We start from the raw sequence: 20,767 nt of genomic DNA on the forward strand, positions 1-20,767 counted from the left end.
CATGCCAATTAAGGAGTGAGAGAGCGAGGAGGTGGGGAAAGCACCGGCAGCCTCACGTGTATTCACCCCTTTTTTTATTTTCTCTTATTTACTTTAGGACACGTTTCATCAAACTGCTCTTTAAAGACATTTTGGTGTAATGAAAAAAAGTGTGGAACTCTTGACGTTGTGTACGTCTCTTGAGTGGCCTGGTGTCCCAGATCCAGGCATCATCTACATCATAATACCCTGCGACTCCTTTTTCACCTGAGCTACGTTGTTATGAACTGACCCGAAAACATGTCATTGCTGCAAAAAGGCTCTTAATGGAACAGAACCAGGGTTTTGGCTCTATATGGACTGTATGCGATCTGGTTTACAGACAACTACACTTGTGTGGCTTTGGACTGTAAACTGAATGATGAATTCTGCATTTATCTCCAACATTATATTTCTTTATTTTTATCAGCATAAGTGAGTTGTTGGTTATTTGTACTGTGTGTAATGCTTAAATGTGTGGTTATAACTGCAGATATTTTACTTTTCCTTTGTGTGCACACATGCCTACTTTACATGTTTCTGGGTTTATTGTGGGTATGTGTGTAGGTGGAGGTGTGGTTCTGTGGAGTGTACCTGCATGCAGTGGTAATGGGTGCTTTTTCCATTGAGGTGGCAGCCATGGTAGTAGACACTGCAGTCATCCAGGGGGCTGAAGCGCATGAAGCCATGCTGCAGGGAGTTGTCCCTCTTCTTGTGCATGTTGTAGTGCCTGATTACATCCTGCTTACTGGTAAACCTCTGCAAAAAAAAGAAAAAAAAAAAGGGGGGGGGGGGATGTACGGCAACAGGTTGGTGTTTATTTAAACCAGTCACAGAATCAGCAACAAGTCACTTTATCTCTGTGGAAGCAGCAGCTGCAACCTGCAGGAGCCAATTGGCAGTTGGGGAGGGCTGTTCACACTGCAATGGAGAGGGCCAGGATGCCTTTAAAGACGACGGCTTCTGTGGTTATTGATTTACTTTCCATATCTCAAAGTTGTGTCCTATCCGAATGCAGCACCAAGGGCTCTGGGACTTTCTGAGCACAGCAGAAGCTTCCACATGGAACATGAAGTATGTTCCCCATACACCCACTGTCTCTGCATTATGTTCTCCCTTCCATCAAAATGTATTTTTTTAATTAAGATGAATCAATTGACATGCAAGATCACAGTTCTGATGTTTCTAGCTCTGGAAAAATTATGTTCCATGCAGATGGTTTCTCAGACGTGCACAGGGGAAAAGAGAAGACAAAAGAAACAAACAAACAAGCAAGCCAACCAAAAAACATTTTCCCTTTCAATTCGCTGAGATATGATTCCATTTTTAATTAAAGCATTAACACTCGCTTTTAGTGAAGGCTTCGTCTGTAATGATGAGCAAATATGCAAAGAGACCCGCCCTCTAAAATTACTAAATAAATAAATAAATAAAATCCCTCCTACACGCAGGAATCAGTATGGGAAAACAGAAAAGTCACTCCTCAGAGACCTGCAGCAACCAAATCTGCTGTAATTGGGCTTAAGCTGATGTTACAGAAACTGTAACAGGAGAAGCTCGAATCAATGAGACAGTTCTGTCTCCAATTTATATTTATCTCCAGTTGAGGGAAAAACATCAGAAAGAACTATTCTAAAAAGCAACTAATTGCTGTACAAAGTAGGGTAATTGCTTTGTGTCATGTGTTCCACTCACGCACAAGTAAAAAGCTAAGATCTCACACAGCTGTTCATTCCCTTGCTCTTGGCCTGTTTCCCACTGCATATTTCTGAGATGTTTGACTCCTGTAGGAGCAAACACTTCATTAGGATTTTTAATCTGACTGATGAATGCTTTGGATTCATCACATTTTAAATTATTTCCCTGACAAAAAAAAAAAAAGGAAACAGCTTATTTCTGGGCTTTGGGCTTTCTGTTACCTAATGGTTAATGATGACCGGAAGATAAGTTGAACTGCGGTCATGGTACATTCGATCCATCAAGCCATCCAAAATAGGCCATGGAGAGAGCTGACTGGGAAAAAGATCTCATTTTCAGTTGAGTGGTGATGAAGGTTGGGAGCCACTTGCTACATTTATTTTAGGATTCCCACTAGTGTGGCAAGATGCACACTCTCCCTCATGTGCAAGCCCATGAAAGGAGAATGTTAAGACTCAGCCAATCGCCCGGAGCCTGGCAGTGGGATAATATTCCAGGAGAGTGTGTCATGTAACATTTCATGAGTTATCGCTTCGAAAGGGGCTGCTCATCATTGCCTGCTTGTTTTTTTCACGGTATTGACATCCCCGAGAGCTGGCTTCCAAAGCATATCTGTGTTTCCACGCAACGCAAAAGCAGCAGAGAAATGTGGACCTGACCGTGGAAATTGCCATGATAACCTGAACTAACACTCTAAATAATGACATGAGATGATTTTCCTTTGTATTCCTCCAAGAATGTGTCCCATCAGACTATGAAGTGGGATTCATGCAGAAAATGAAAGCTTGGATCTGTAATGCTTTTCACCACATAAACAATATTTATCGAGCAGTAATCTCTCTTGATCAGCAGCAGACAAAGGAGATTACAGCTGAAGATGGCTTAATTCAGAAAATTGTTAGGAAAGGAAGGAAAACACACACAGCTCTAGCTGCGCATGGATTTTTGACATCTCTGACAAATCTTCCTGTGTTTGTCTAACTCTCTCAGGCCATATGCTACAGCAAACACAAGGCCTTGTATTATGATCTGCTCTGTGTTTTTCTCTTTCCTGCGCCATACATGACAACTCCTGGGACCAGGACAAGACTAATAACATGAAAGGGGATTAAAGGCAGGCCCCCAGTCAGTGGCAGATGTCTTTAGAAAAAAGAACACATAGATTGCAAAAAAAAAAAAAGAGCCATATTTCAAGCATATTTACAATTAACCCTTGTGATAAAAGGCCAACTGTCAGAGACCGACTGTGCCTGGAAAGATGCCTGCAAACTGAACGGATGTAAACAGCAAAAGCCTGTTGAGCAAACCAAGGGCCAACAGATTTTTCATCAAAGTAGACTTTGGCTGGGTGTGACCGCTAAGAGCTGACGCATTATACTGTTTGGCGATCCAAGGATCACCACGTCCCCTTTGCCCCGTCCTCATGAAAAAATGCTTAGCTTTAAGTCACCTAATCTAACCAAAGTTTGCAGCATACACGAGTAAATATCAAATACATATATGTGTATTTGGATAATGCTCAAGAAGTGATAAAGTACTCACGCTCACCTGGTAGTTACACTCAGGGTCCATGCAGTGGTAATGCTCTCTGTACTGGTATGCACAGTGCACATGTCCACAGTGTTGACTTCCAGAGAACCTGAAAACCAAGTTGCACGACACATTTCAACAGCTACACATTTTAACAGTCACACAGAGCAGTGAATTAAAACGGCATCAAGACTGGGAACATATCAGTGCTTATCGCACACAGAACAGTCACAGGGATGAAAAAGCCGAATGATAAAGCAGCTCGGAAAGATGTTGGCGTGATTCAAAAATAATCAAAAGCAATTCAAGAATGATTAGGGCAGAAAATATTTGAAATCCCAGGAACAGGACAAAATAAGACAGGTGAAGGAGTTTTCAAAGGCATTATGCTCGTCTCACCTTCAAAGTAACACAGCTCATACCTTCAAACTGACTTCTGCTTTCCACACTGCTGCAACAATTTACCCGTCTGTCACACCAATTTCAGCCAAATTAGCTCCATTTATTTCCAAAGCAGCCGTAAGAGACACTTATTACACTGAAACCCTTTCCGCCGACACGCATACACACACCCACTCAAGGATCGGGAACCCCATGCCTACTTTATTCCTCTGCGCTGTGAAAACCCTTGTCAAATCAATGCACAGTTCTTTCAGGTTAACCACAGTTTTACTCTGTGAGGAAAAGGGTCAGGTATCCTGAGATGTAAGCACTGCTCTGTCTTCTTTTCACCTCAAACCCTTTAAATCTCTCATCTGGAGTCCAAAAAACAGATGTTACTCTGGTGCTAGTTAAAAAAAGGCTGCTGCTTGCTACAGTACAGCCACTTTTACGGTGGTGATTATAAGCCTGACGATGATGACTGTTAAAATCCTCCAATTACCAGTGAAAACACACAAATAAACATTTGCACTGCTGCTGCCAAGAGCTCCATCTGCTAGTGCAGAGGAGAGGGGGAAAAGGGGGCTAAGTAATATTTTTTCCATCTCTCTTTCAGTTTTTTCCTTGTTAGGATTATCCCAGAGCTGCATTTACAGATCACTTTGCTGAGTTCATTAAGCTAATTGAACGGCATATCCACTACTCTTTTTAAGTTGGCTGTGTGAGTTTGTGTGTTTGCGTGTGTGTGTGTGTGTGTGTGTGTGTGTCTGGAAAATGGTGATGGGGGTAGAGGGGGCTTTGGGAAGGTTTGATGGCCCTTTTAGAGAAGACAAAACCAGAAGCCGAACTATGTGTGTGCACACAATAAAGCCAACATATGTCCCAAGCATTAGTGTGTTCTATACTCGTCTTTCACATACATAGATACATACACACACACACACACATTTACACTTATGAACGCACAAAGCCCCCCCATCCCCCTGAGACTATGGCCCACCCCTCTGCTCATTGCCCAGCTGTATCACTTTGCCTCTGGACAATTCCCACTTGCCGCGTCAGGGGGCCTAATGGGCCGCTGCTATTCAGCAGCAGATTAAATATTAATATCGCCACGATACAGAGATTGCAGTGCATCTCCAGTTACAATAGAGATACACAGATCAAAGTGCCGAGGCAATAGTGGGTGCATGAAAACATTTAAAGAGAGAAAACTGCAACTAAACGGCATGAGGGAAGCTCTTTCAAACAGCAAACTATGGGGTGGTGAGGAGATGAAGAACTTTTTTCTGTTTTCACAAGGATTGAGTACGAGCACGTTTAGAAAGCTGGTTTTTAGTATTAGTGTGCACTCATTAGCCCCAGCTCCCTCCCCCACTTCTACCTCCCCTCTCGGTGCTACATGCCCTTTTTATGAGCCCTCCTTTTCCATTTTTTTCCTCCCTCCTCTTCTATCCTTTCTCTTTTTTTCCCTACCCCAACACGGAAATTGAAACTGTATCTAAGCTTATCTGCAGCCTCCCCGTGCATCAACTGCCGAGATGTTTAGACAAATTTTATGCATTATGCAGCGCAAATATCAAAACAGTTCTTGGCAGTGCCAGCAGAAGCCTCATTAAAAATTCCTTAATTAAATCTTCTTGCAAAATGTAATCAGTCCAAGGAAGGGGTTTTGTGTGAGTGTGTGTGTATGTGTGTGCAGAAGAGGACGCGTGTGTATGTGTGTGTCTGTCAGTGCCAAGGCTTTGATTTGTGCCCTTCATGTTATGGCTTGGAGAAGTAATCATTAACGCCAAAGCCACTTTGGCTTTTCAAATGCTGTTTTTCTCTCTTTTTAAATGGAATAAACAAACAAGTGATAATCACCTTTCTAGTGTCGGCTCAAAATGAATCCAGAATGGGGGACATTGTTCTGTGTCCACTGAAACGCAAGATACCTCCCCTCCCCTGATGTTTTTGTCTTTGTTGGTGTGAATCACTGACTTTTTAGATCAGTCGCTTGCTCGTGTGTTCAACAGTAAACAGCACAACTCAAGAAGAACCTGGCCTAAGCTCATATCCTCTCTGTGTCAGTTAACAGCCGATAGTACAGAGTTGCACAGAATTATGTTCTCCTCAATGTTTTAGTGTTATGCACACCATGAGTATTTATTCAAGCAGTTACAGTAAGCTACCATCAAACCATTTCCCTTTCATTACTCCTCATCCTTCTACTTCTCCTCAGCACATAAATTGCAGTCTTTTCTTAATCAATTTACTGCACACAGAACGTTCTCATACCAGTCTACGGTGCAGTTACATCACTGAATAAAACACACCATCAGAAGATAAAAAAGGGTTCATTTCTGTTTTGGGTGTATTTTTTCATTGGTGTAGCACATTGAGGGATTTGCATACCTGGCAATATATTTCTGGTAGAGGTTGATGTCATCGCTGGCGGGTTTATCTGGTGGCAGGCCATTCCTAATGCAACAGCAAACACAAAAGAGACAGGATTAATGGTGAGGTTGCCATGCCTGTTGTTAATAAAAACAAACTGACACAATATTTACTTACAAGCCGCTCCCAAACTTTGGACTATCAATATACATTTTCTTGTGGCACAACAGCGTTTTCATGTGCCGTATGAATCAGGGATGGAAGGCGCACACTTTGATGCATGGTCTCCCAACCAATGAAAGGCAAAATGCAGGAGCAAAGGGACATTAATCTTTTATGGGGGTATTTTGGTGAGTGCTCATATGCAAAACTGGATAATGGGGATGTCGAAGAAAAGCTCTGAAAAGGTCTTTTCTGATAATCTCAAAGGGCCTTGGCTCTAATACTGATGTCAAGTTGTCTCCAATCAGTCTGGACTCAAACAAAGATGTGAGACAACACCGCAGCTTCAAATGCATATGGATCAGGCTAATCGACTTAGTGCTAGTTTCAACTCAATTAGTTTCAGTTCAAAACAGGAAATCAAGAGGAATTTATCACACTACAGAGGCGTGCTGAGGAAGGCTGTGTACTTTTTGTCACCTGCCATGTGAGTCCCTTCATGGAGCAGGTAGCAGTACTGCCTGTAGAATGACATAATACAGTCCTGGTTCTGCTTGCTCCCTTTCAGACATGGCATTTAGCTCCATGTGAGCAGCTCCACACGGGGGATGACCTGAGGTTAATCTGGCCCAGAGGGGAGGATGCACTGCAAGACTTTCTCGCTAGCACCCCCTCTCCTCCCTGTATACACGCACCAGACTGGGTCAGTTAGCCAAGCTTGCAGCTTCACTGAGCCCCCAACCTGACAAAGGCCAAAGCCTGAGGGAGAGGTGCCTGAGGGCTCTTGAACAGCGTCTTTGATAGGTCTTGACTAACTAGAGACAAGGTCAAAACCAATCAAACAGACTCTGGGAGCTGTTTCCTACTGGTAGTGCACACGACTGTAGGCTAGCTCCCCAAACCCCTCGTTTGCTTCCTTTAAAGTGCACTCGTCAGGCAGTGTAGAGTCGGCCCCTGTGACTCGCCGGGAGGTTAGTCACGGCTCCAAAGTAATTAAAGGGAGAGTTGTTACACCCTAGCCAAACGAAAAAAGTCAGTCACTTTGCGATGACTGTGCTAAATCAGTCTCCATGGAGTGCTACAGCGAGTAAACACTTCATGTGCCTTCGCAACTCATCATGCCGTGGATCTATTGGGCGCTATGCGCTATTTCACACCACATTCCTGTTGGCTGCTGTGGAGGTAGCAATTACCTTTGCGTTAGGCTAACTGACTCACAGTAGCAGTTAAGTGTATGTGAGCTTCACATTCGCTCCAAGGTGTTCCACTGGAACTTGGAGTATTTTCAGTCCACTGGTAAACTTTAAAGTGGAATTTTACGTCAAGCTAATGAATTTAATAGCTGTTTTTTAGGACCACAAATCTCAGTTATCAGTATGAGATAGGATGAGAAGCAATGGGATGCATGCTGTCATCTCTTTCCTGGTCCTGGTCAAACATGTATCTATTCATACAGGCCACGGTTGATACAGATGAAAAACTTGTCAGGCGTCTGTGCTCTCTGAGGGCTTACTAGTTTCATATTATGATCTTTAAGAAGACTTACTTAACGGAGGACACAGTGCCTGTGGTGATGGAGTCAGTCTTGGAAAAGCTTGACTTTAGGTAGTCAGAGGTGTTGAAGCTTATGTGGCCCGTCTGGTCCATTGTGAGCCCTGGGGCGATGCTGGCCCCAGTTGCACCTACAGTGGGGACACCAGGAGCTCCTGGGTTTCCTGGTGCTGTAGCGAGGACATTGGGCATCAGTGAGGCCTCGGGATTTCCTGGCATTAGCTTCTGAATTGTTCTGATGTCATACTTCGAAGGGCGGCCCACTTTGCCAGTCTTAAAGGCAATGGCACCGCCCATGTCAGGGTTGCCTTCACCAGGCTTGAAGAGGTGCAGAAACTTGACGTTCTCCAAGTCGTACTTGGACGGTCGCTTGTAAGCATTACCGTTCTGCTGCTGTAGACTCTCACCCATCTTCAGCTTCTGAATAAAGAAGTCATACTTGGAGGCTCGGGATGCCATGTTCTGGATGTGAGAGGGATTTGGTGGCTGAGAAATGCCCAGCTGAGGTCCTCCTGGTGGTTTGTGGTCCAGGCTGGAGGGGTAGATCTGCGCCTCGGCCCCTGGGAGGCATCCGGAGGTCTGGAGCATGGTAGTGCTCTTGTCTTGGGCCAGTTTTGAGTTGAGGTCGTCTGGTTTGGGTGGGGAAGCATGCATGGGCCAAGGTAAGGTCTCGCCGGCTTTTAGCTTGCGAATGTACTCTTCGTACTTGGAGAAGCGGGCACGCCGTGAAGCCTCCTCACTGCTGAGGGATGAGGGGTCTGAGGTAGCGGCTTTGAGCTTCTCAAAGCTGATCTTCTTGGTCAGCTCATCCCTTACCTGCTGGTCATCATAACCAAACATTCCCAAAAATTCATTCATGGTGTTGGCTGCATAGTCTCGCAGGGCAGATGCTTCTCCTGCACAAAGAAAAAGAATAATGAGCTTGTTTGTAAGATGTTGAAATCTTATGTAACCACTTTCAGATGTTTCCTTTGAAAGCTGCATTTGTTTGACATCACATACATCTACAAATGGAGTAGTCTGGCAACACAGTTTTGTGTTACAAATGAAGAATACATTTTGCCAGGCAAATAATGTCTCAACATTTTAGACAAACACTCTGCTAGGTTGTGATAGTGGAAGACTGCTAAACTACTGGAACTACATCAATGACATTATGTTATATCTATTTTTCTGAGCCATAAATGTTTATAATGATGTGGTGCTGTTATCCTTGTTATTTCAGAACTTTAGTAAACGTAACAACAGGAAAAGTGACTGTGCACTGCAAGCTACAGCAACATCTGTACATGTCTGTGTACAGTATTCATGTGTCTACAAATAAGCAGTCTGAAGCAATGCTCTTCCTGTTTTGGTTGCACTCTCAGTCAGTCCTGCAGAATTTGCGGGTGACTGTAGCACAGGACACACTGAACAAACAAACCCTTTCTGATTCTCTATGCTCATTATGTTATGCTATGATAACAATAGTACTTCTCTTATTATAAGTTAATTAGAGAATATCTTTGTTGTAAATAAATATTTTACAGCATGAAATCTTAGTAGACCTATGTTAGACAAAAATATGTACGGGAAGCTTAAGAAAAAAAATTGTTTATATAGCTTCTTGGAAATGGGTGACACCATCAGTGCTTTTCCCTGCACATTTTCACATGACATGATGCTGAATGATCTGAAAATTACAGAATTATGACGACTATCTGCCAAGAAATTATGGCATGTTAAATGCAAATCATAAAATCCCCAATGAATCTTTGTGTAAGGTATCTGAAAATAAGATGATTATTGTGTCACCTTCAAGAGTGAAAAGAACGAATCCTTTCCTCCTTTCCTCTTTTTACACATTTGTGAACTGAAACATCACTTTCATTTTAAGAGTCCATTAAATTGGACAACTTCTCCAAGGACATGGGCGAAATATAGCCAATGTATAGTTTAATTGCATTATGTGGAGATTAATTCTGGCCCATTAACTTTCATCCAGGTTAGTGCAAGGGGTCAGAGAGTGGGGAAAAGGGAAAAATGATTTGGCCTGAAAGCAGTGGAGGGACAAAGTTCTGCATAATGAAGAAGACTGTGGACAGAGAGGAAAAGGTACAGAGAAGGGGTGTGTGAGAGAGGCAGAAAATAAAAGAACAGAGAGGGAGGATTCGTGAGGCAAATTTTCCTTGATAGTTGTGTTTGCTGATTGAATTCGATTCCGAAAATCTCCTGTTGGCCCAGTTTGCATGTTGGGGAGAACACCAGCACAGCCATGCTCGCAATGCAGCAGATGAAAATTTCACCTGGGTCATGTAAAAGCTCGGCCCTCTAAACTCTTCCTTGGCACAGTGACAGGACCAGGGTCCAAAACCTTTTTTTAAAAATTTGTTTTATTGCTTTTATGACCACCAGAGCACAGATGGGCTGGCGAGAGGTAACACCACCGACCACCCGGGTAATTAATACACAAATATTTCTGCTCTTGTCTCAGATTTCTCAGTTATTGCTAAATCAGTCGCTGTGCCCTGCTTTTCACATCTCGTACCCAGCATGTAAAATAATCCCTAAATTTCCATTCACCGTGTTGGGGTTGCTCCTCCAGTGGATCAGTATGAAAGAGTATCTGGTGGATCGAAAGGGCATGAAAAATTGAAGAGAAATTGATCAGGTATTTGAGAGGAAATACCTGCATGTTTGCCACAGATCATTTGATCAGATCTAGCACGTTGTCACATGTACTGAAACCACAGAGTGACATACTGAACATACAGACCTAACTAATGCTGGGTACAGTGCATCTGACCTTATTCTATACTTGCAGTTTTGTTTTTCCTTAAGATGTTCAACTGACAATATGACACAAAGGATGACTGGAAAGGCATCTGAACATGTCAATTTAAAATGTAATTTGGCTGAACATGCTTCTCACTTGATTAAGGTGTTGATAACCTTAGGAGTTGGCTGGATTTTACTGCTACCGTATTTATGAGAGCATTTCAGGTCGCAGTATATCATATAGCTCTAAAGTTAGGGCAGACCCACCCACAGCAGAGTCAGAAAATGGAACTACACTTTACTGAGTGAGGAAAGATATTTAAAAAGAACGAGGCAGAATAAACATCATTGGATGAGAATAGCTAAAATTTTTTGAATAATAAAAAAATCTAAAAAACTGTATTGGCTGTGAATAATGTCCTGGCTGACTGTTTTTTTTGCAGTAGCTCTCAAACTGAAGAAAACATTTATTTTTTGTGGGTCATTCGGGTCAATTGCTAATTATAGCAGAGGGACTAGTAGTTTCTGTCATCGGAGCACTGGCATGCCTTTTTTCATATTCTATTTGCTGAGGGTATTATCATCACCTTTTTCAAGTCTCTTTTTTCATCAGCGGAGCCATGTGACAAGCTATCAATGAAAGGCAAATGATTGGACTTGAAAGGATTATGACTGGGACTGACAGGAGATAACCTTTCTAAAACACCCTGTAAATGAGTTTCCTACTCAATCTGGCTGCCTCTTAATGATGCCATGTGACACCAAGTGAGAAACTATGTAAGAGTGTATGGGTTAAAGTGAGACTGGCCCCACCACTAACGCTACTTCCCACCCCCATCAAACATAAATAAATAGACCTCTCTTTTTCATTTACTCTCATCGTTTTCTCATGTGTTTGCTGATGCATCTGACATTTCCCTCTGCACTCTCTCTGGTGTCACTTGAAAATCTACAAAGAAGTGCCTCCTAATCTTGACACTTAGGCGAGCAAAATCCAACACACGACACGGACCTGCCTTGTCTACATTTGAGGCAATTAGACCACATTTTCCCTCTCAGATATGATAACAGATGGGCATTATATCTCCTTTTGGTTGACCAAACATGGCCATCAGTGTGGCATAGCTTCTCTGCTCACAGGACTGAGAGGCAGAGGTGTCGCTGATGATAAAAGTGCATGCTAGTGGCTATATATGGACTAATCTAGAGTTTGATTACCCTGTAAAGGATGTCACTTTTGAACCACGCATGCACAGTGTAACTGTTTTAAAAACATGCAGCGTTTTCAGTGGAGTTCAGCCGCAGAAAGTTTTGAATAGTGGGATTCTTTTATAATGTACAATCATTTAAATAGAGTTTTAAAAAGCAATTTGTGTTCATGTTAGTGAATTAGTTTAAGTGTGTTTTGTTTAAATGGACAGTGGTATCCTAATAAAGAGTTGCTTTGAATAAATGACATTATGTGCATTTGTTTGGACTAATTTGACACTCACAAAAGTGTACAGAGCTTCAAACTTCCTCGCTGTTTGGTTAGTTAATTAACAGGCAGTAAATAGAGAGGGCTTTGAAACAGCTTGAAATGAACAATAACCTTTTACAGTGAACCCAGAATTGCAAATGGAAGTCATGGTCAAGCCTGTTTGATCCATCGCTATGAGCATCTCTGTCATTGCTTTCATAGTTTTTATTCATTGGTTTTTCCATTGACTGGCTTATGAGGGCTCTAATGCGACATCTAAATTATCTAGGAAAAGTATTCTGGGGTTTTGCACTGATAGGAAATCCGCACGATGCCTCAATGTGAGGAGTTAAATGTTTTGAAGGTCGCAGTTTCTCTCATTGATCTTGCAATGTTTGTTAATTACATTGTCACTGATGTTGTGAGAGATAATTAAGCCACTATGTTTATATGCATAATTACGTGCACTCCGCATCAGCCTTTGAAAGACAGCGGCGAGAGAGAGAGAGGAGAAAAAAATGTTTTAATTGTGAGCTGAGCAGAAACATGGCAATATAGATGCCCTAGTTACAATCAACAAAGAGCAACTCTGAAAAAAAAAAAAAAAAACACTCTAAAGACAAGATTTGCAACTGATGCAGTATGCTCTCCCCGCAGTCTTCAAACACTCTGGCTTTGTTGTGAGATGTAAAGTAGTAAAGGAACCAGTGGAGGGAAAGGTGTAGGCCTGCTGCACAACAGTAATACATATTTACAGACAGCATTTTTTCACGGCCATGAAATAAACACAAAATGACTAATTAAAACCACAAAGCCTTTTTCATTTGCCTCTGAAATGAAACCGGCTTCATTTTCTGAGAAGCCCCTGCCCCCAATTCTGTATGTGGCCAGAGTTACTGCTGTGCACTTAGTGAAAACAAAAAAAAAGAAGACAAAAAGAGCATGTGTACATGACTCTGAGGTAGATACCTAAACCTAGATGAAAGACCAAAAAACTGTTAAACTGAGGCAAGCGAGCACAAAACAAAACTTGTTTTCGTACCGCAACAACCGGTCTCACCTCCAAATTGCTGTTTTTTTTTCCTCTGGGTGTCTGTGAAAAGGGCTTTATCTATTCATATAAGCGCGCTATGTTTTTTTTTTTTCCTTTCACTGGCTCTGTATTTTAACTTGTGCTATACAAAGGCCGGATCTCTCCTATAGTGCGTATGCCTCTAGTTTCAAGGGTCACAAAGCATATAACTATAAAAGGTACTTTCTTAAAAGACTGTTTGTGCTGTTAACACTTAGTATTGCTAAGTCAGAATGACTGTTGGAAGTCTCTGCCACCTTTATCTATTTGATAATCAGTAAATTATAGCAAGGGAACATCATGTCACAATTAAACAGAGGTTATTATGAGTCATTTACAAAAGCACATTGTATCAAGGAATATATTAAAATATGTTCATGTCTGCTAACAATAAATACATGGTGCCACTGTTGTTTGTGAGGAGATAATAACACACTTAAGTGTGATATGGCGTTGCAATATAACTTCCCTATTTCTGACTTTATCTGACATTTGATCTCTTGGATTTGACAACTGTGGAGGGAAAAAAAACAAAAAACAAACTCCTCCACGGCAGACTACAACTCCATGTAATAGAGGAGCTTGAAGCAGTGGCTAAGTTTAGTGAGCTTAGGGAAAATCAAAGACTCAATATTTAATCCTGGGTGTAATATGAAGCTTAGCCTGGTCCTGCCATGCGCTCTTGGCCCACAGCTGCTGGGAGAGTGCACAAACGGCCTTACGTTATAAGCCTACTCCATTTATGAATTTCTTCGTCCAGTTAACCACACACTGACAAGTTCCTGTTTTCCCCCCTGGCATGCCAGATGAATCTGTCTTTAGGGTAATAATGTCACTGGCTATTCATAATGTAACTCTAGAGTATCTCTTTCCAATAATGGGCACACTTAAGCTTATGTGGATGTGGCAATGTCACCCCCCCTCTAGGTAGGCCTTTGCCCTGTAATACTATAGAGTTGGAGAAGTTAGTGTTACTTTAAGATGTATAGAAAGGGTGAAGTATGAATCAGAGAATAGCCGGGTGGGGGGTTGGGGGGGCAGAGAGTCAAAATGTACCTGGAGAGGAGAAAGGTGGTTGGTGACTCTGGGCCTCGCTTGTTGGCATGAAGGTGTCATCTTTAGAAGGCTTGTCTTCTGTTTCTTTGTTGTCATGGAAACTGCCATCCTGAGACCCCGCCACGGGCTCGGCCTCCTCTTCGTCGTCGCTGCAGCCTTTGGGCTGTACCATGTACACGCCCTCAGGAGGGCCATCTTCGTCAGTGCTGACTTTGAGTTCATGCTCCTGTTCATCCTCAGGAGCCGGCGGCTCATCGCCGTACTCACCGTTGACCCACCTCTCGATGGCCTCGCGTCTCTTCTGGTCCTCCTCTAGGCTCTGATTTAGGCTCAGGCTCTCGGGGAAGTTGGTCTCATTGTCATCGTAGTGGGAACTGCCACGCTCACTATTGTCTGCTACACTCTGGTCTCCCTCTGCATTCTGGGAGCTGTTGTCGAACACCACCTGGCGGCTCAGCTTGGCACAGATAGCATTGAGTTTTAGGCCACCTTTCCTTTTGGCGGCCATCTTGGATTTTCCTGAGGTCGTTTCAGTGCATAAACTCCTTTCAGCTGATGGAAACAAGAACAAAAAAGATTCAAGATAAGTTAAAGTTGTTCAGTATCACAATTACCTGTGTTACAGTTCAAGAAATAGAACTCTACTTTTCACTCAATCAGCAGGTTTTTTGAATGAGGGCCAGGCATGCTTTCAGTGTGACCAGAAACAAAGTTTGAAGCAGCTTTTCCATGTCAGTAGAGACTTGTAGAGATTTGAAATATCACAATGGAAAAACAACATAGAACAACAGTGACTGCTGCTATTAATAACATCCAAAAGCACTTAACAATAACAGCACAAGACTGGAAGGACACACAGAGATACTGTACATATCTTTGTAAGTCACACCTCTTCGGTCAGCGCAGAGTTTAACACAGGGGTGGAAAAAAAAAAAAGAAGTGAAAAAAACACAGACGGCTGAAAATCACTGGCAGATAGGCATCAGACCTCCTACGGTACTACAAGCAGCAAATACACGGCTACATAATCCTTCACATGACAGCGCCATAGAGACACTGTGAAATGTTATCTTCACTCTCACCTCAAGAGGCTGTGGTCCTGCCACTGAGAAGGGGGCTGCACAGCATTAAAGCTGTCAGTATGTGGAGTGAATATGCTGAGCACTTTTGGGCTGTTTGGAGCCCTGTTCTCATGTTGGCTATTCAATGGGATTAGACTCAATAAATGTTTCTGTAGAGGCTGCTGGTTTGACTTTATTAAAGGGAAAATAATAAGCCATGTTTATAAGCTCTTTCCACCCACCGCTGTTTTTTGCTTTGGATCCAGCCAAGACAGTAACATGCATATGTCAAACAGAAAATGTTAAAGTTGCTGTCTTTTACATATCTTTGTTTACCAAGACATACTGTACAGTCTCAACATTTTTTTTCCCCGGTGCGGCCTCTCTGAACAATAGAGTATGATAGAGTGTGCTTTGGGGCAGGAATGGGTGGCATTATTTCAACCCAAGTGGGGCTATCTTTATAACATGTCCTCTGATGAGGCAGGAACAGCTGCCTGTGGCATTCCATATCCAGAGCTGCCTTTTTAGGGCAGAAAATGCACTCTAGTACCTTTCACTTTATTTCCAGAGCCACCAAAGTTCACCTTCCAACAGCACTTTCCAGACTCAAAATCAAGGCCAGATCTTTATCAAGTTGTAAATAACTTTTAAAAAGCAAGGAGGAGGTGACTGTGAGTAACACAGTATTCATGATATTAAAAAAAAAAGCAGTGAAATCACCAGGGATCAGACAAGGAAGTTAACTTGCACTCTGGTTTTTATTCGGTAGTATGTAAAGCTGTGTCAGTTGAGGCTCTGTGAAAACAGTTAAACAGCACAACCACAGCAGAGATATTTCTTCTTGTGTGACACTGTATTGAATCTTAACTCAGCCACACTGTGGTTAAGATAATACACTTCACTGAGCTACCGACACACCATTTCAGCAGACAAAAATATGTGATATCAGAGGTAACAAAGTTCTATCTTAAAGACTCAATTCACTCTCTATAACAATGAGTGCGAGCCTCTTCATTTTCCCTCAGCCATAAAGCCAAGCACAATCATGTGTGAGCCATTGCCAGCATTATGTAAATCACATCGGTGCAACATAAAATCCTGTTTTCATTTTCTTTTGCAAAGCTGTGGAATCATTAGAGGATATACAATTTGAAGGAGTTTACAGATCACCCCGTCGCCAGACAATGCACCCCGCGCTCCCCACACATGCTTTCCCAGTTACTGTATTTACATTGCGGGCTTCCTCTCTGAAACAATGACTTCAGGAATTATGTAGTTCTGAGTGGGCCGTATATCAGTGGCACATTACTGTACAATTTAGTGTTAGACAATTGCAGGCGGGGGTGAAAGGGTCACCTTTTAGACGACAGCAATTTTGAAAAAAGAAAAAAAAAAGGAATCAGCTGGAAAAACTATTAGGAAGTGGAAGACATAAATTTTCAAGTTTTTTTTTTTTTTTTCAGAAATACTCTACAAAGGAAGATTGAGGTCATTTGGGTGTTGCAGTGGAGGTCATTTTCTCTGTTTACTACGTTCAGTATTTCATGCTTTAACTACCGATTTCCTTTGCATTGCAATCTCAAGCTCCTTGTAGGAAATGACCCCTACACAGTTGTTTCTTTCCATTAGTGAGTATTTATGTATGATTGTCTGTTAACAATAAGGAGTGTGAGTAGAGGACCGAGTGCTACTGGTTGAGTATCTAAACAGGCCGCTAACTGAATTATCAGACATCTTAAGCACATATTCAGTGTTTTCCTTTTAAAGGTAGTGCATGAAGGCAAACAAATTTAATATTGTGAGCTTCCCATGAGGAGGAACATGCTATGGTTCGATGGTTTATGGAAACTGTCTAAACTATTATTTATGCCGAGGGTTTCTGTCCACAGCAGCTTTTTGCCATTGCTTACAATAGGGATTGCTATGGTAACACTAAGCTGTTTACCTCAAGTCGTTTGTGTGCATGATAGCGTACAATGAGATAAAATCTGTGGGGACCTACATGAAAGAACAACTTTTCCCTCTGGGACCGACTCCCCCACCTCCCTGAGAGTCCAGTAAGCATTCTGCCTTATTAATGAATATCAGAAAGAAAAACAACACTGACACATGCATTGGACATTATTTACAGTCTGTTTTAGCCTGGTGTGCTAATTGTCAAGGAGGAGACACCTCAGTAAGCACTGGGAGTTGGAAAAAATAGACAGGTCTGAATTTGAACACAACAGCTGAAACTAATTTTTCCAACTGCTTATGTTAGCTGTGACACTATTTTTACTGGAAACAGTGCAGGGCCACAAAGGAGCGCCATATACTGTCTGTATAAGGCCAAAACCTGAGGAAAAAGTCAAGAAACTATTTTGAATACATTTGGAAGAGGTCAGACTCTTTTTCATCCTCAGTCAAAAATAAGTGCATCAAAGTTCTTTTGAGTCCTGGTTCTTGTCAGCGCTGGATGACACAGCCTGTGTTCAACTCCAGCCCTCCGCACTGACAAACTTACTCTTCCACAGCTCTGAGCCCCACAGGTCTTGTTGGTTTTTGATGCAGAGTCTCTGTTTGTGTGCCAGAATGATATCATGCCCAATCAAGTGGTGTTTCAAATCCTAATAACGCTGTTGGAAGTGCATTATTTGTGTGAACGTGCACAGACTGCAATCAAGGCAGCTACGGGTAAAAGATGTGGGAGTTAACAATGGTTGTGAGTGGCAGGGTCACGGCTTTACCTCTTTCTGACATACAAGACGAGGCAGCTTATGTCCAGAACGCTTGCGTAATCATCTTATGGAAGATGTAAAGCCACATGTACAACATACAGAAAACTGAATAACTTGGCTTTATTGTTCATTCAGAGCGCAGTGCTGCCCCATAAACACACAGACTCCCTGCAGTGTTGTCAGTTTGAATGGAGCGAGCACACAGGAGGGTCTGTATATAAGAGGGGTAGATATTACCTGTTTAAACTGAAGCTTATGTCTTCACCTAATCAAACACAGGTACAGGGCTTGTTGTAGATTCCTGCTGAGTTCCAACATGACTGACACAGGGACAAACCCCCTGCAATATCAGGAGTTAATTAATACAAACAGGGTCTGGGAGATGTCTGCTTAGCTCTGGATTATTTTACAATATGCAACCGAGAGTTGCAGTAGCTCTTTAAAAAAGCCCGGTTATAACTTTATGAACCTTTGGCACATTAATCGACAAGGCTGCAGCTCCCTCTGTGTAGCTCAGTGAACCTTTTGTGTCTCTGGCACTCAAGGGAGATGTACGTGTGAGAGGCTGTGTGCATGTGTGTTTCAGGGAAATCACTGAGCCACACAGGCAAACATACACAGACACTTGAAAATTACCATGTTTTTATTTTTGTAAATTTACGGCTTGCAGGAAGAGAATGTTTTCCTCTTCTCTCTCTCCCCCTGCATGGTAGAGAGGCTGCGGCAGCCGCGAGGAAGTCAAGCGGAAAGCCACTGATGGACAACTTCGCCACGACACCCAGACCCCAGCATCTGGCCCCTCTCTCATTTTTATTACACAAGAATAACAATAAGCAGGTCGCCGACCCCACCGTGAGATTTTGCCACAGTTTTCCAACAGTCGGTGCAGCCGATGCTGAGAAATTTCCATTTTTCCGCATGCATATTTAATTGAGTTTTGTCCCAGTGGTGCGGAAATGATTTGTTTTTTGCTCTCTGTTCACTTGACTCCTCTTCGGAGTCGCTAACCCTGATTAAGACGTTCCCGTTAATTTCCCAGCGCACACCTTTTTTTTGTGCATTAATGGTTCTGATCGTCTAATTAAAACTTCTCAGCTCGGCTGCTGATCACCGCTCGTTGTGCCTCTGACCTGAAGTTTTAATTGCCGCATCAGAAGCGATAATAATAATTTTGAGGTTCTGATGATTAAAAACAATGCCACTGCCAACTAGTTGATAGATGGGGGTTTAGGGGTGGGTACATCTGAGGAGAAGTTTATGTAGAGAAGGGATTTAGAAAGCAGGCTGTAAAGGCGGGTATACACTTCCACGGAGCAAGAAGGGTGGAGGGAGACTATTGTAGGTGATCACTGAGGGGAAGGGGGTAGCAGAGCATATGGAAATCTCCCAGCCTCCTGTCCCTCAGAGTCTTTTAGAAGAAACAGGTTTGGCTGGGACTGGGACTTAGCGTTCCCCACCTCAAATCTAAATCTACCACTAACTGATCCACTTTGGAGCTCTACTCACTTGGCAGGTTTACCAGGTTGGGGAAGAGAGAGAACAAGAGATAGAGAGAGCATGCAAGAAAGAATGATAAAGGCACATAAAAGATGACGACAGTTCAATACCCTCTGCTTATTTTCATAAAAAGATAATAGCACAGTAGGTGCAGTACAAAAGGCGCTTTGTTCATAAAGTGACTGCATGGAAAAAAGGAACCTGAGGTGACTGTTGTCTCTGTCATAAAACATGAAACTGATGAGATATATATGATGCCTAGATTACTGTTAAAAGAGGAGAAGTGAGCTGTTTGTGATCTTCTTTTCCACTGTACTTTCACACTGTACAAATCACACAAACTCCAGTAATGACAGGAAATGATTCAGGCAGCGAGAGGAGAGAGACCAGCACCAATCTGTCACATTTTGTTCTTTTTTTAACCACTGGATTTCTGATAGATTTTTTTAGGTTCCACTAGAGGATCAATGTGTTGCTGTGAAACACGCTGTACATGCAGGCACGCACATACAGCACACACACACACACACACATACACACACGGACATAGAGTCAGAAGGTGGCTGTCTTCTCCTCCCTGCCCCCCCCCTCCCTCCCTCCCCCCTGTCCCTCTCTCTCACAAATGTATTTTATTATTAATCAGTTGGTTGCACATCTGCCTGCTTGTTGTTTTTTTTCTCTATCAATAAAGCACTTATTGCTTTTAGTCTAGAATGTGACCTTGCACACTGTGTGCTGTCTTTCTGGGGGTGCTGACCTTGAAGGACCCGTTTGGACTATTACACTGCAGCTCAGTCCACGGGCTGTTATCAAACACAAGCCCTCAGCCAAGTGCCACGCTCCCGTCACACCACCGCGAAACACAAAGAAGACGCTGCAGGACAAAGGCATCACAAATGGCCTCACTGACTACACGGGACAATGGCTGAGGAAAACAATGTATATTTCAAGTGCAGACGGAAGAGGAAAGACGTTGAACTTCAGGGCAATCAGGCAGGAAAGTTGAAATCTAAGGACAAACACGCCCTCCAGCTTCATCACAAACAGGGTAATTATTGTGTTTTCCAGAACAGAGGACAAGCAGCCTAAAATGGTCTTAGGGAGAAAAAAAAAAAACAATCTGACATGAGTGACAAGAACCATTCTGACAGCTACGTACCAAAACAGCCAACTTTTATTGAGTTTGCTGCTTAGGGTAATTCATGGGACACGTGGCAAACTTGTTAAAAATGTACATCAAATCTGGACTCACAGCTGGCACCAGATGACAACTTAATTTGCAAGTGTTTGTGTTATGGGGAGGAAAAAGTTTACACAATCGCATACAGTCCCATGCTTCCATAGACTGAAAGAAGGAGAATGTATTCCCGTAGCTTTGTTTTGAAGCTCAGCTCCCATGTTCAGTTTCAAGACACGAGGAGTGCAA

The 20,767-nt window shown here is 42.6% G+C and overlaps 1 protein-coding gene across 6 annotated transcripts in view; it reads right to left on the reverse strand.

Annotated features, from left to right (window-relative positions):
* Nucleotides 1-20,767, reverse strand: part of casz1 (castor zinc finger 1) — a 166,772-nt gene that overhangs the window by 20,156 nt on the left and 125,849 nt on the right. For 4 of the 6 annotated variants that reach the window (XM_076740825.1, XM_076740824.1, XM_076740826.1 and 1 more), the window contains 5 exons: nt 14,064-14,615; nt 7,715-8,615; nt 6,025-6,090; nt 3,259-3,355; nt 613-777 (listed from right to left, as the gene is read on the reverse strand). In XM_076740825.1, the coding sequence (XP_076596940.1) occupies nt 613-777; nt 3,259-3,355; nt 6,025-6,090; nt 7,715-8,615; nt 14,064-14,571 (1,737 nt within the window). In that variant the 5' untranslated portion in view covers nt 14,572-14,615. The remainder of the gene's footprint in view (nt 1-612; nt 778-3,258; nt 3,356-6,024; nt 6,091-7,714; nt 8,616-14,063; nt 14,616-20,767) is intronic. The other 2 variants (XM_076740827.1, XM_076740823.1) reach the window with 1 other exon arrangement.

Source organism: Chaetodon auriga, chromosome 10 (genome assembly GCF_051107435.1).
Source record: "Chaetodon auriga isolate fChaAug3 chromosome 10, fChaAug3.hap1, whole genome shotgun sequence".
NCBI classification, from domain to species: domain Eukaryota; kingdom Metazoa; phylum Chordata; class Actinopteri; order Chaetodontiformes; family Chaetodontidae; genus Chaetodon; species Chaetodon auriga.